The 14,813-nt window shown below is 34.3% G+C and overlaps 1 protein-coding gene across 3 annotated transcripts in view; it reads right to left on the bottom strand.

The window, feature by feature from the left end:
• LOC126971329 (ATP-binding cassette subfamily C member 4-like) overlaps nucleotides 1–14,813 on the bottom strand; it is an 87,600-nt gene that overhangs the window by 13,518 nt on the left and 59,269 nt on the right. For 2 of the 3 annotated variants that reach the window (XM_050817567.1, XM_050817569.1), the window contains exons 4-14: nucleotides 14,108–14,333; nucleotides 13,301–13,398; nucleotides 12,207–12,404; nucleotides 11,429–11,555; nucleotides 9,546–9,695; nucleotides 8,612–8,805; nucleotides 5,900–6,064; nucleotides 3,796–3,933; nucleotides 2,897–3,064; nucleotides 2,198–2,338; nucleotides 1,085–1,308 (exon numbers count right to left, since the gene is read on the bottom strand). In XM_050817567.1, the coding sequence (XP_050673524.1) occupies nucleotides 1,085–1,308; nucleotides 2,198–2,338; nucleotides 2,897–3,064; nucleotides 3,796–3,933; nucleotides 5,900–6,064; nucleotides 8,612–8,805; nucleotides 9,546–9,695; nucleotides 11,429–11,555; nucleotides 12,207–12,404; nucleotides 13,301–13,398; nucleotides 14,108–14,333 (1,829 nt within the window). Of the gene's footprint in view, nucleotides 1–1,084; nucleotides 1,309–2,197; nucleotides 2,339–2,896; nucleotides 3,065–3,795; nucleotides 3,934–5,899; nucleotides 6,065–8,611; nucleotides 8,806–9,545; nucleotides 9,696–10,679; nucleotides 10,807–11,428; nucleotides 11,556–12,206; nucleotides 12,405–13,300; nucleotides 13,399–14,107; nucleotides 14,334–14,813 lie in introns of all 3 variants that reach the window. The other variant, XM_050817568.1, reaches the window with a different exon arrangement.

Below are 14,813 nucleotides of genomic sequence, written 5' to 3'. Positions count from 1 at the left end.
CATTGTTCGAGGCTGGCTCAGGTACGCCCACTTGGACGTAGTATCAGTGGCCGCACTTTGCGACTACGCCTGCGGTATTTAGTTGGAGCGCAGCGGAGACCAATCCTTAATCTAAGTTTATGACCAATACCTTATATAATTTATACGTGGAGATAGTGAGAGTGATATGTGACATCTGTGAGCATGTCGAAAAAAAAAAATAGCGGCGAACTGTTAACCTCAATTTTCAGCAACGCACACACACTAAAACCAAGCGACATACCTATCGCTAGTGTAAGGCGTAGCTTGTCACGCACACTAAAGTAATAAAAACGTGGTCTGTTGTCATGCGTTGCCTAACAACAAGAGGCTCTATAACGACGTATAAATTATCTAAAACACCTAAAATACAGTAATGGCTCAAAACATCAAAAAAAAACCAATGATTCGATGGTATCTAGTTGTAAGTATTTATGATCTTAAAGTTGCGTACTATTAAAAGTTATGATTGCCTGAATTGAGTCATGATTGGAATTACATTGCAATTACTACTAATTTACAATGTTTTATGAGAAAAAGTGATAAACCGAGCATGTGGTCACTCGATGGTAAGTGATACGTCCTGCCAATTACAATGCCGCGTCACTTGGGATTTATGATTGAATCCAATATTCTCAGCGACATGGCAATTGCCTCAATTGTTAACTGTCAGTAGCCCACTTGTTTAACTAGACCTTTAAACAGTCACAATAATGTTTGCTCATTACTCCTTCGTGGCAGAAAATTATGCTGCTGTGGTGACAGAGAATTCTATCTAGACGGCTTCCTGCGCAAAAGCGCCTCAAAAGTAAAATATAATGCAGAAATGTGTAAACATTGCTATGTTTCGGTTTGAAGGGCGCCGTAGCAAGTGAAATTACTGGGCAAATGAGACTTAAAATCTTATGTCTAGTAAGTTGACGAGCGCAGTTGGGTGCCGCTCAAAATTTTTGTGTTTTTCAAGAATCCTGAGCGGCACTGCTTAATTGTAATGGACAGTGCGAATCAATTACCATCAGTTCAACGTCCTGCTCGTCTCGTTCCTTATTTTAGGTCTAAAACTTACCAAAATGTAACCCAGTAATCGCAGAGTGTGGCAGATAGTTGTCCAATCACAAGGATCAACACCATAAAGACAAGCCTTCCTGTTTTCCCTCCAGCTCTCAGATACGCTCCGTACACGTGCCAGCCCATCGAACCTGACTCCCTCTCCTCTTCTTCCATTTCTTGAGCTGGGCCTTCACATCCGGTAGCGGATTCCGCTATTGAAGGACGCCTAGTTGTCGATAGCTGAAGAAAACTTGACCATTACTAATCATTTCACAAACTACTACTACGTAATAAAAAATGAATATTACATATAGGTATATATAAATAATAATTTAAAAAACTAAAAAAAAACAACTTTGCTATAGAAATAATAGTTTAAGTGAGAAAAATATATTTTATTTAAAAAAAAGTGGAAATGAAAATTACGTAAATTAACAAAAATCTTATTTTGCAAATTGAATAATGGTATAATTTTATCAAATTAATGTATAAACGATAAATTTACGAATTTTGAACGATATCTGGCAGTTTAATGTGCAACCGACAAACAGACATACATACAGGTGAAGCTAATAAAAAGTGACTGAGGTTTGTACTACTGCTAAATTAGTCTACACCAAGAGGTAAATATATAGGTTACAATGACAAAAGAATAAGATGGTACAATCGTTAGAAGAAATAGTTAGTTTAAAACGCATAATATTTATAATTTTACAAATAAAAATTAAAGTAATTAGTACCTATCGTAAAATGATCGGTGGTCAGTCAAGTCTCAAAGAGTCTGTATCAATATAGTCAATATTATTTTCCATAATGACATTCACAAACAATTATTTTAAACGTGTTTACTTTGACGAAAAATATATTTCTAATTTACTAAAGTAACTGATGATATGGTTTGAAATATTAGTATAAAATATATATTATGGGACCTGGCTAAGAACCTTGGGAAATCTAGCACCAATATGCGATGGACCCTGACTGCACATTGAATGCTATAGACTGCGCCCTGTTGTGTAACCCTCGTACCCTCGCTGCCAGTAAAACATAACTTTTGGCTTAAGCGCATCAAATAACGCCAGTTAAGATCTGTGCCAGAGATTTTATCATACTGAATTCTCATTCTTACCCTAGCTGAAGTACGCCTGGACATTGGTGGTGGTTTTTCTGCTTCAGGTTTGTCATCTTCTTGTACAGCGGATAATAATTTAGCAAAGTCTTTTCCTGACTGCAGCAGCTCAGTATAGGTTCCCTTTGTCTCAATCATGCCCTAAAAACAGCAGATATCACTCAGTTTCTGACATTTATGACTTTATAAAAAAACAAAGTTAGTTAATCAAAGAAGATGGCCTTTCAAGATATTATGATACAATTGAATACGAATTACTACTTGATACTTCATGCCAGAACAATTGACAAAAGACTGCACATTATTTATTATTTTATATTAAATAGTCTTCTTAAAAATTATACAGTTTTTATCTTAGCAAATTCAGTTATTTCCTCTGAATAATCTAACATTTGTTATAGATTTGAAATCACGTCCTAGAAGCTTCTGCACTGCAGTTTTCAGGATACGTTAATTTTAAGAAGCCTTGCTTTAAAAAAACAATGCTTGAAACTTTCTTTTAAGCAAACAGTTTTGTGAAAGTTCAAATAAATATACAGGGTACAGCGTCCCACTGCCTAATAAACAAATTAAAAGTAAACAATGAAAATGCAAAAACATAATTAATACTTTGAGAAGAGATTGTGAGCTGGTTATAAAGTTGAGATACATCGTATAAACTTTAATATTGGATAACAGATTTTGAAACAATAAACTTACATTGTTCATTATAACTATATAGTCAGCAGCTTTGAGGTAATGAAGTTGGTGAGTTACGAGAATACGAGTTGTGTGACGCAAGTAACCATTGATGCATTCATCGAAGAGCTGACGACCAACGTGAGCGTCTACAGCAGACAGAGGATCGTCCAGGAGGTAAATGTCGGCCTGAAAGTTAAGTAAATTATTATTGAAAAGGTTTTGTAGTTTTTGTTCATCAATGATATGATAAACATACTAGACAGATTTTGAGGAAACCGACAAGTTTTTTGACTAATGCTATAATTTCATCTAAATTGAATACTATCTTTCGTAATCAATAACCTTTTTTATGGGTGTGATTGGTGGAACGAGTAGCTGATATTCTACCTAATTTTAAGCTGCATGTACTATAAAGGTGATATTATTTAAAGCATCACAAAACGACCAAGCACAGCGTTATAAGATACAACTTGATTGCCACCATGCATCAAAGAGGATGTAAATACTACGTAATAAGAGGCGCGACTGCCTAAGTAAAAATTTAAATTAGGTTTAGTATGAAACGTGCAGTGATTTGACATAAGTTTGAAATAGTAGTAATTACAGAATGGCGATTGGCGACGAAGTATAATCCGGCTAAGTTGGAAAGCGAACAGTTCCTAAAAACGTTTTGGATATTGGCTATCTCCGTTTTTTATAAAATTATAGCCGTCATCTGTCAATCTATCAATGACTGCACGTTTCATACAATCGAGTGAATCGCTTTTTTCTTAGAGAGTTTCGCTAGGATCATCCGCATCACCCGGAAACTTAAGATATCAGGTGCCTATAATTAAATAGAATGTGGTAAATTTACATTTTAACAAATTGATGAATTGCTCCACGATTTTCTAACGAGATAATAATCTTTCACTTACTTGTCTGTATACTGCTCTTGCGAGATTTATACGAGCTCGTTGACCTCCCGATAGAGAAGCACCTCTCTCACCCACAAGAGTTTGGTCTCCGTGAGGGAATTGTTGGAAATCTTTTTGCAGCGCGCAAACTCTTACAACCTGATAAACCAATAATACATTAAGCCATCACAAAATCTAAGAATTTAACACATATAATTTCTGATTTCTTATGAGATTATTTACCTACTGTAAGGGCATTTAAGGATTTTCATTGGATTCTTTCTTCTTACATTTGCCCCCTAGAGAGAACCTACATTTGTTTGTTGCAATAATTACGACTTTTCTTTACAAACTTTACACCCCCACCCCCTATTTTACCACCCTTAAAATGGGATGATATTCCAACATGACCTATACAGATTTTTATTATTTAAAGCTAATAACCTAAATTTCGATTTTCACGTCTCTAACTTCAAAACAAAGGACTATCATACAACTTTCGACACCCCCTTTAACCCCCTTAGGGAAGGATTTTCTCAAATCTGTTTCTAAGCTGATACGTACGTCCTAGAAAGAACCTTTCTTCAAAATTTCAAGTTTGTAGGCTTTGTAGTTTCTGAGATTTCGTGTTTAGTCAGTCAGTGAGTGTGTCAGTTGTATTTCGCTTTTAACAGATAAACAAATTAGAGGGAAGCAGAGGAAGATGCCGTAGGAGAATTACATGGTATGACAACATTAAATCTTGGAGTCCAGAGGGCTAAAAAGAGAGGCTGAAGAACGAAAAGCGTATAGAGAAATGATCGCCATCATCCCGAAGGAATATGGTACCAGAAGTAAAGATAACGAGCTATTTAGTCTTTTCTTTGGCGATATAAATCGACTTTTATCTACACCCATGCTTTAAATTCTATATTAAAGTTTCTAAAATAGTTAGCTTATTTATTTATTTATTTCTTATTAACAAGTAAGATATTATAGGTAACACAATTATTGTACATACATAAACTCATTTGAGTTTTACCGTGTACAATAAGGTCGTCGGAAGACATATAATATTATTTAAATTTAAAGTTTAATACTTAATTAACTACTTAAATTAAATTACTTATTTTTAAAGAAAAATGAAACAACTTAAAACTACATACAAATATTCATTATACAGAAGAAAAACAAAACAAAACAAAGGCTTATGCCTTTGTTTTGTTTACATTTAGGTGCTAAGAAATTTTATGAACAACTAAATAACTTACAAATACCCTCAATATTAGCACTACAAGTATTGTTGCTTTATCTACAGAGTGATTATTTAATTTATAAACAATAGAACACTGCAAGAAGGACGAGGAGAGTGATTTTTTTTTATTTCTTTATTAATTAAAACATTAGTTGAGTTTTGACAGAAAGTATTGATTTAATTTATATTTCAGGTTTTTTACTGTCAGGTCCTGCTTTACAACTTTGGGCAGTTCATTTATCAGGTTAGGATCCAAATACTCGAGCCTGTTCTTATTGCCAACATTAAACCACCCAATGTCCTAATAACCATTACATCATCCAAACGAGCGCTGTAATGAAATTCAGTACAACATTATATCATCCGTTTTCATAATAACACTCCTTTGGATGATATTATAGTTACAAGGACTGGTTTTTTTAATGTTAGCAGTAAGCTAACTGTTTCAGAATCTTTTATAGAGGACTCATATTCTGGGTGTAGATAAAGTCTTGCATGCAACTGTTGATAATTAGGTATTAAAATTCTCATGTGATACTATTGTCACACACAACACATTCGTGTTTTAATACCCCTTATTACACAACGGTTGCATAAATAACTATTACAATCGTTATGTAAAATTCAATTCAATTGTTAGTACTTGTAACATAAATTACTTTCTAAATGATCACTCATTATCGGAATGGAGCGATCGCACTCAACATGAATAAATTAAATTATAATGCAATATTATTTAAAAATAACTTTTTCTATTTTTCTCATGCCTGAGGCGTACTATTTCGTATGGATGTTTTTTTAGTTTGTAACGTTCAAAAAGTGATTTTTGTATGTATTTTGAATAAAAATATTTAAATTTGTCTATATCAAAAACTTCGAACTTCGACTTACTTCTTTATATTTTTTTTGATTGTAGGGTAAGCCGAACAAGATGTTTTGTCGAACAGACGCAACGAATAGCCATGGCTCTTGGCAGGCGTACGACAACGGCCCAGAAAGATAAACTCGTCCACGTTTCGAGCGAAGTTCATTCAACAGCAGATGTAGAATTGAGCTCTGCAACAAACAATATAACATTAAGAACAGATTAGAAAAGTATGTGAGATTTACATTAGATTGGTAGTTTTCTAAAATAACCTTTAGCATTTTTGAACTACTAGAGTATACAAGAGTGAACTGAGTGAGTGATATAGCTTTTTGTGTCTCCTCTGTTAAAAATAATATAACTGCTTCTTATATTTTATTTAAAATAAACAGTGCTTGTAACTATATTTAACTGTCTTTTTAATAAACGCAATATAAAGTTACTCTAGGCTTAAAATTACTTCTCCCTGTCATGAAATTCTGTAGTGACAAAGGTAAGATAAAGAAAAGAAGTTTTTTGAAATTTGGAATAACTTTAATACGCACTAACTGAACTGGTTTGTTTTGCCATATACATTATGTATGTAAACCTTCCTTGAACTTCAACGAATCTATTACAAAAGATTTCATTGAGATCGGTCGAATAGTTTAGGAGTTATTTGGGAACATACAAACACACATTCTCTTTTATATATATAGATAGATTACATTAAGTAAAAACTATCACTACGCAACGTTTCCGCGTTGGAAAGCTAGGCTGATCCTTTGACAGAAATAGCTGCCCGCGCTTGGGTTTCCGGTAGCCCTATTGAGGCACGTAGATAGTACTTTGTACGTTCTCCTCTGGGACCCACAGGCCAAGTGACACCAAATTGAATAGTATATATAAAGTATACTATTCTATATAAATCATTATTTATCCATTTAAACTTATTCTATTTAAAAAATACTATGTTATAACAAAGATGCACATTTATAGAAAAGTAAGAAGAAATGTTATATTACTAATGTTCTAAGTTTATAATTAGCTGATTTAGGTCAATGAAATATTGTGTTACATTAGTGCTGACAGGTACTTTAGTGTTGTATAAACTTAGTAGGTAAACGACTTGTGTCTTAAACATCATTATACAAATGATTTGTGTTTTCTTTAGTGTTAATTCCGCCAACATTTGCCTCCAGACAATCAGTCTCGTGCCAGATTTTGGCGAAACACGTGTCGAATTGTTTGGAGGCGAATGTTGGCGGAATTAACACTAAAGAAAACTCAAATCATTTGTATAATTATGGATTTACGCAAAGTAACGCCTACTTCAATAAATTTTCTTAAACATCAAATGATCTAATTAGAGATTACATGCTACCAAATAAATTTACCAAAATTACACAAAAATATTTCAATTTCATTTCCAAATAGCAGCTATTTTCGCGTAATTGTTGTTATCTGCACGACAGGTGCCGGTCGTAGCCTCAGGCACTGAATTTTGTTATACGAGACACGAATATAGTTATCTGAATGCAGAATTTATTTGCGGGCCACAGTTTGGGAGCCCTGGTTCGCTTACAAAATCAGGAGTTGCTGTTTGGTGTTGTACCTACATATCTATCATACATATTCAAATTTTAATTGTATCACTCGATAGCTAAAGACTCGAAGAAATTGTTACGTTAATTGTAGACTGTTAATTGTTGTCTTGTGGAGTGCAAGGCACTTTCGTTTTAATGTATTTTCACAGCGTCACATAATTTCCGTTTCGTATACGTATACTTTTAAACTTGGAAAAGCTGCGCCGCATGTTTACGTTTTAATCGTCAGCTTACGTTTTACCATTAGGAGGCTTCTTTGCACCGGATGCCGGCTAGATTATGGAAGTAGTAATGTGTAAGCACTACTGTGTATCGGTCTGAAAGGCGCCGTAGCTAGTGAAATTACTGGGTAAATGAGATTTGACATATTATGTCTCAAGGCGACCAGCGCGTTTGAAGTGCCGCTCAGGACTATTGGGTTTTTCAATAATCTTGTGCGGCACTACATTGCAATTACCATCAGCTGAACGTTCTGCTCGTCTCGTCCCTTATTTTCATAAAAAAACGTCGAGATCTATCGATTGCGTGTATAAAATATTACTGTAACAAAGTTAAAGTTATAAAAATACTAAGGAGCTATTGGGTTTCCACGAAAGACCAGCGTTGTGGATTCTTTCGAAACCACAACTATGCTGAGTTGGGCGCCCATTGGCGTCATTAGATCATAATTAGAAAAGTATAACTTTAAGAAGTATTATCAGAATGTATGTAATGACGTCAATAAACATTTTTTCTTTCTTTCTTTCTGTTGCCGGGCGTGGCTGACTGTTTACGACTTTTCGATCAAAATCAGTTACAATAAATAGACTCGCTAACCTTTTCTATCTTGCTATACCTCTGTTAGTGATACGATAGTATATTGTAAGTCAATAAGTGGACCCGACCATTTCAAATAAGCTATGTATAAAGTTATACCTGAGAATAAACCAATTTTTTAATAAACATTTTGCATATTCTTGGTTTATTCGGACGTATAACGTTTCCCGCGTTTATTTGTAAGGCTGCCTGACATTCGATAAACTTCAGAATTCTCATTGTATTGAGAGTGTTGTCAGGGATATAGTCAACAATTTCATGTTCTTGGTTTATTCGCAGGTATAATTTTATACACAGTTTATTTGTAAGGCCGTATAAATATAGTATTTAACAAACCTTGCCAGATCCGACGGACCCAATGATTGCACACAGCTTCCCCTTGGGTATCGTTAAGTTGATGTTTCTCAGAGTGATCGGTCCGTTTTCTATCCAGTGGGCAGACACGTCCTGGATGTTCACGCCGACATCTGGATGTGCGGGAATGGTACACAATGCTTGTGACATTAACCCTTTCTCGGTACATTCAAAACCTGTAAATAGTATGGATGTAGTTTGTGCCTTTTACATTAAAATGTCATTTGGAAACGGTATATTTATTGGGATTAAAGTTGTGTTATTTAGAGTTTTGGCACATTTCAAATGGATAAAATAACCAACATGAGCCACAATTACCAAAAAATGGAGGAAGTCTGCTTTTTTGCTTAATGCCCATAATTACAAAAAAAATTTTTTTTTCTTATCTGTCTGATGTTTACAATCTATACTATCGCCCGTTACGGCTTGACGTTGAATTTTGGGACACCCTGTATTTTAATACGTAAAGCGTAAACTTTGTACCCCTTTTTTAATCGCGCTAACGAATGAACTTGAAATTTAACACAGTTATAGTTTATATGGAGAAGAAGTGTATGATGCTATTTTTTTTATATAAAATGCCTCATAAATACGTTAAATGAATTAAAATATATATAACACACACTACTGATTGAAAGACACACACATACATTATAGAGAACAATTGAACCCTAATTAAGTTAAAACCTAAAAATTAAATGAATTATGGTTGATTTCGACCACTAGTAAAAGCACAAAAGGCATTTATTTTCTCAATATTGATTCCTTTAGAATTCTCTTTGATGTCATTTCCAATATACTAGACACTACTACGGCTTCGAACAAATGGCGGATTTCACTTCGATTTTTCGGACAAAATTCTGAAGCGGCGCAAGAAACTCTTTCAGTAAGTTTGTATTAATCAAATGAAACTCACCAGGGTTGTAAATGCCTTCCTCGTCAATTGTTTTGAAGGTATTGGGACATAGATCCAGTTCACCCAGATTTTTCGCCTTCTTTTTTTCAACTCTTTGCACCAATTTCGCGATGTCTACATCAGCGACACTTCGTAAATCCTCCCTTTCATCTGTATTATCACATGTAAGAATATATTAAAGTAATGATTTGAGATAATTTTTTTTAATTTTATTAAATGCTTTTGTAACTGTCTCTAGCCGTAATACAATTGAAATAAATATTTTAAGGGTATTCTGGTCGCTGGTTCGCATATCGTTTCTAAGAGCGACGTAAGTTCTTTGGTACGACATGACGGTTGTTTGGGTTCCATAGCGAAATGGCAAAAAACGGGACCCTTATGGATTCGTCATGTCTGTATGTCTGTCTGTCCGTCCGTATGTCACAGCCACTTTTTACCGAAACAATAAGAACTATGCTGTTGAAAATTGGTAAGTAGATGTATTCTGTGAACCGCATTAAGATTTACTACACAAAAATAGATAGAAACAGTAAATTTTGGGGATTCCGCATACTTAGAAGTGAAACTCAAAAAAAATTTTTCATTAATCCCATACGTGTGTTACTTAACTTAAAAATTCAAGTTTCTAATATAATTTTTTTCTAAACTGAATAGTTAGCGCGAGAGACACTTCCAAAGTGGTAAAATGTGTACCCCCTGCAACTTCTAAAATAATAGAATGATAAATCTAAATAAAATATATGATATACATTACCATCCAAACGAGATCTAGTAAGTAGTTTTTTTTACGTCATAAATCATAAACCGAAATTTGATTTTGATTCAATCAACTCAAATATAAAAAAATATATATTAAGTTACTTGCTACAACGAAACCCTTCACGGGCGAGTCCGATCGCACTTGGCCGCTTTTTTCCAACACATACATTCACAATAAAATTATATTTGTTAGTTTTAAGAACAATTTAATAAGCTATGAGTTATGTTATAGCAACAATCTAAGTTAGTGGCATAGGCGAAGCATAGTTAGTAAGCACACGTTTACAAAACATTCCAAAGCCCGTTTGTACAATAAAAACATAATATTTATAACTGTGACACTCCACAATAACAGCTAATTATCCAAAATCGTACCCATTAATAAAAAGTCTTGTAAACGACGAACAGAGGCAGAGGACTCCATTAGCATTGTAAGACTATTTGGTAACATGATAGCAATGGAACCTTGGAGTATGTTGAACATTTGGGCCATCGGGAAAGCCTGTGAAATCCATACAATTCAGTGTTCAGTTAATATTTCGTTATTTTACCCTCTTCACAGTAACGGCGGCACTAATACGGTTAACAATCCATGCTTTGAGAATGGCTACATAGTATTTACATTAAAGTATATACTCTATGAAAAAGCGGCTACCATCTAAGGAAGTATGTTATGGCTACAGGCTACGTTTAGTTATTTACAACTAACGGCTGTTCCCAATATTCATCTCTTACTTGAGATAAAAATCGTAACTATCGTTGACTTTTCCCTTGTCCCAATAAACTTATCGAAGGTAACTCACCTTATTCGTACACGCTGTCTGTCAATGGGACGACGTATAGCTTACCAGTGATAGAAGTTTGTATGGAAATTGCAATTCACGCGTCCCAATATAAGTCGATAAGAATGACTTTTCGGGTATATTGGGACAGCTTCAGATTATTGATTGACAGTAGAAGGTAGTAATTTATCTCTATCTGTAGATAGTATATTGGGAACGGCCGTAAGAGAATCCCTGTAATAATCTGGGTTCTTAAGAAATAGCGTAAGTATTTTATTTTGTTCACAGCATTCATGCATACAGGCTAGCGAAAACTTTTCGCGACCTCGAAGTCTCACGTACCCATAAGCATGAACGCCTCGAGACGTTGTACTGATATCAGCGCTTCAGCTAAAAATGATACAGCATTCGACATAATTATCGATAGAGTACCCTGGAGTGTATTGAAGAATTGCGCCAGAGGAAATACCTGTAAATCAAACATAAGGCATGTACCATCGACAAAATTGAATCATGACAACATTGCTTTTAAAATCATAAGAACAGTGGACTGTATAATAAAATGATAACAGTTATTTAAGAAATATATGTTCAAACGAATTTCGACCTACTTGTTTACGATGACTGTGGGAAAATGACATATTCAATCATAAAATAATTAATCAGAAATCAAATGTTGTCGATAGTACACGAGGCACAAGGGTTGTCGATCACTGACCTGTATAAATACCACTGGACAGACTGTTCCATATGTTTGACAGCAATTTATTTGTGCTTATTTGAAGCGCCACTCGCGAGCGTCCAGTGAACTAGTTTTGATGTAAAATACAAATGGCTGCGAGAGAAGCGTACAATACTCTGAAGTATTTTTGCATTTTGAATCAATGTAATAAAGTACACATTTTTTTTGTAAATAGTTTTCCTGTTGTCGATGTTTTTTTAGGTTGTCAATACTGGTTTTAGTACCGCAGACGCTCGCTACATGGCCAACAGCGCCAAAATGGCGAATATCAAACAGGCACAAAAGCACTTTGACAGCCGCCATTCCAGTGATAAACAGTAGAGGTCAGTGGTTGTCGATACTAGAAAAATATTATTATGGCATTATGTTGGCACTTACAATGTCCGCAGTTACTTGAAATCCGAATAGCGAGTACGACAATAGAGTGATGTAAAGTGTTAATCTTTCTGTAAACACCATAAAACTAAGGTACACTCCGCGAAGATATGACGCCGAAGTAATACATTTGATTTCGTTTTTGCGCGCCATTGCCACTACGTGCTCAAAAGGTTTCTCCCACGCGTACATTTTTATAACCTAAAAAGATAACAAAAATACATCTCACATTAATACTCAAGTGATTAGTAGTTGTTACGACAAGACTTAGCCTGAGATCTATAGAGCTTACTACGACTTTGCTCAGAATTTACTTACGTTATACTTAGCTGAGTGTGATAAAACGAGAACTCGACTTTTGCATTGGGCTTTCTTAGCTTAAGCTCAGTATAATTTCAGCAGTGTATGCCTTCTGAAATTCCCCGCAGAATGCCTTCATTCCCTAGTTTTCACTCCTTTTGTAAATATTTTGTGTAAATATATTCAAAAGAATAAGATTAAGTTGTAAATATCACTATGTAGTTATATTTAATATATATAAAAGAGAATGTATGTTTGTATGTTCCCTAATAATTCCTAAACTATTCGACCGATCTCAATGAAATCTTTTGTAATAGATTCTTTGAAGCTCAACGAAGGTTTACATATATAATCTATTTAGATCGTCAATTCCAAAACGGTCCAGCGAAGCGCAACTGGTCAGCTAGTATTTAATAATTTGAGTAATTATATTCGTGTATGTCCTAATAGTCTAACATGAATATTTGTTTCAGGTTTAAAAAAAAATAATGAAAATAAAACTTGTATCAATCTTTAGCACCGATCACTTCCATTAAAATTAGTAAACAGCACTCTAAGCTTGGTGGTCTTACACATAACATTGGCAAAATTGTGGTATACCTTCCACAGAAGCCACAGTAGGAAGAATAGAATAGAATTTCAGCTGTCAAATGACTATACAAATGAAATCATACATTATGCCAAGCTTCCACTTAGCTGAGTTTTAAGTGGATAACGTCTGTGCACAATCTTAGTACGCGCTTTAGATCTCAGCCTAAATGTAGCCATCAATATTTTTTTTATTGTATCATAATAACCTGCATGCCACTAATGATTTCGTCCATAATCCGAACACGTTCGTCAGTCCTACAAGCTGTTTTCATCCTCAATCTTGCTGCAATTTTACTCATGTATGCTGAAAAATTAGATAAGTTTATACTATTATAACAAAAATTGCACATAACTCCTCTATAAAAAATAACCAACAAAAATAAAACTTTATTCAAGACAAGAAAAGACAAACAGGTAGGGTTTATTTGGTAATTTTTGTTGCAATGTTTAAAAATTAAAATTTGCTCTTACATTGTAACTGCCTGTCTTTGTTTCTACAAAATTTAGCAAGAAGCTTTTTTTGCTCAATATAATATTTAACATTATTCTGGCTATTTCTAATGTTTACTACTTCGGCTGTTGCATCGTCTGCTGAAGATAGCAATTGACACAAATTCGACGGTCTCAGTGAGTCTTATATCTTTAGGCCGTTTGGGTCTGAGTTACTTGGCCCGGGGGTCCAGAGGTGCTGAGAATGTACAAAGCGCTCACCACATCTACCAATATCTGACAGCTATTACGGTGAAAGTAGCCTAGCTATATAATGCGTAAATGCTGCCAGTGTTCTTGGTACACTTCCATGCTGTGATCATTTTTACTACATGGTATTAGACCGACATATATACCATATAAATAAGTAAATATACCATAATATATATGCAATGTTTTATTATAGATAGATTTAAGTTTTATTGGCATTATTGTAATCTTAAAATTGATTTACAATAAAAAAAATTACATATCGTACAATTAAGAAGGTATGACATCTTCTTAATTGCTAAAATTATACTTACATTGAACTGGGATGGTTTGCAAAACGATACCGATAACTCCAACGATAGCGGCATAACCAATCTTGAGATATATGAGGTAGCAGACGATGATGACTTGCAGAGGAAGGAGCCAGATGAAGTGAGTGTAAATGAAGGCGTAATCAAACCGATTAACATCATTCGACAGCAGATTTACTACTTGACCTGCTGTCGTTTCCGCCAATGCTCCAGAGCTCATGCGCAACACCTGAAAACGAAGACTATTATTAACTGTTTTATATAAGAGATATGAAAACAATACTTTATTACAATGATTTATTTATGATCACTTACATTTCAGGAACTAGCAATATCTAGTAAACTAGACCATTCTAACCATGTCTTAAATAATTTGAAATGGCGTCGTTATTATTGTAATGCTATATTATTTTTTATTGACAGCATATAAGTTTATGCTGAAAAAGTAGCGGCCCAAATCAAATTATTTTGGTCTTTATTAATTTGTTTTGTATTGTTGACTCGCGCTATGTCAACTGGAGTCAATTTGGACTCCAGTTGTTATAATAAAGGTGAACAAATCACTTGTCATTTCATTTTCTTTATTAGTGATCTCCGAAACAACAACAGGATGACAATAACAAGGAAGAATGTAGAAATGTAATAACAATTCAATATCGTGTTCTTGATGAACCATGACGACGAACTCACGATTTAATTTTCATGATAA

This window comes from Leptidea sinapis, chromosome 23 (assembly GCF_905404315.1).
Source record: "Leptidea sinapis chromosome 23, ilLepSina1.1, whole genome shotgun sequence".
NCBI classification, from domain to species: domain Eukaryota; kingdom Metazoa; phylum Arthropoda; class Insecta; order Lepidoptera; family Pieridae; genus Leptidea; species Leptidea sinapis.
Note: the sequence above shows the minus strand (reverse complement) of the source record. Positions and strands in the feature narration are given on the sequence as shown.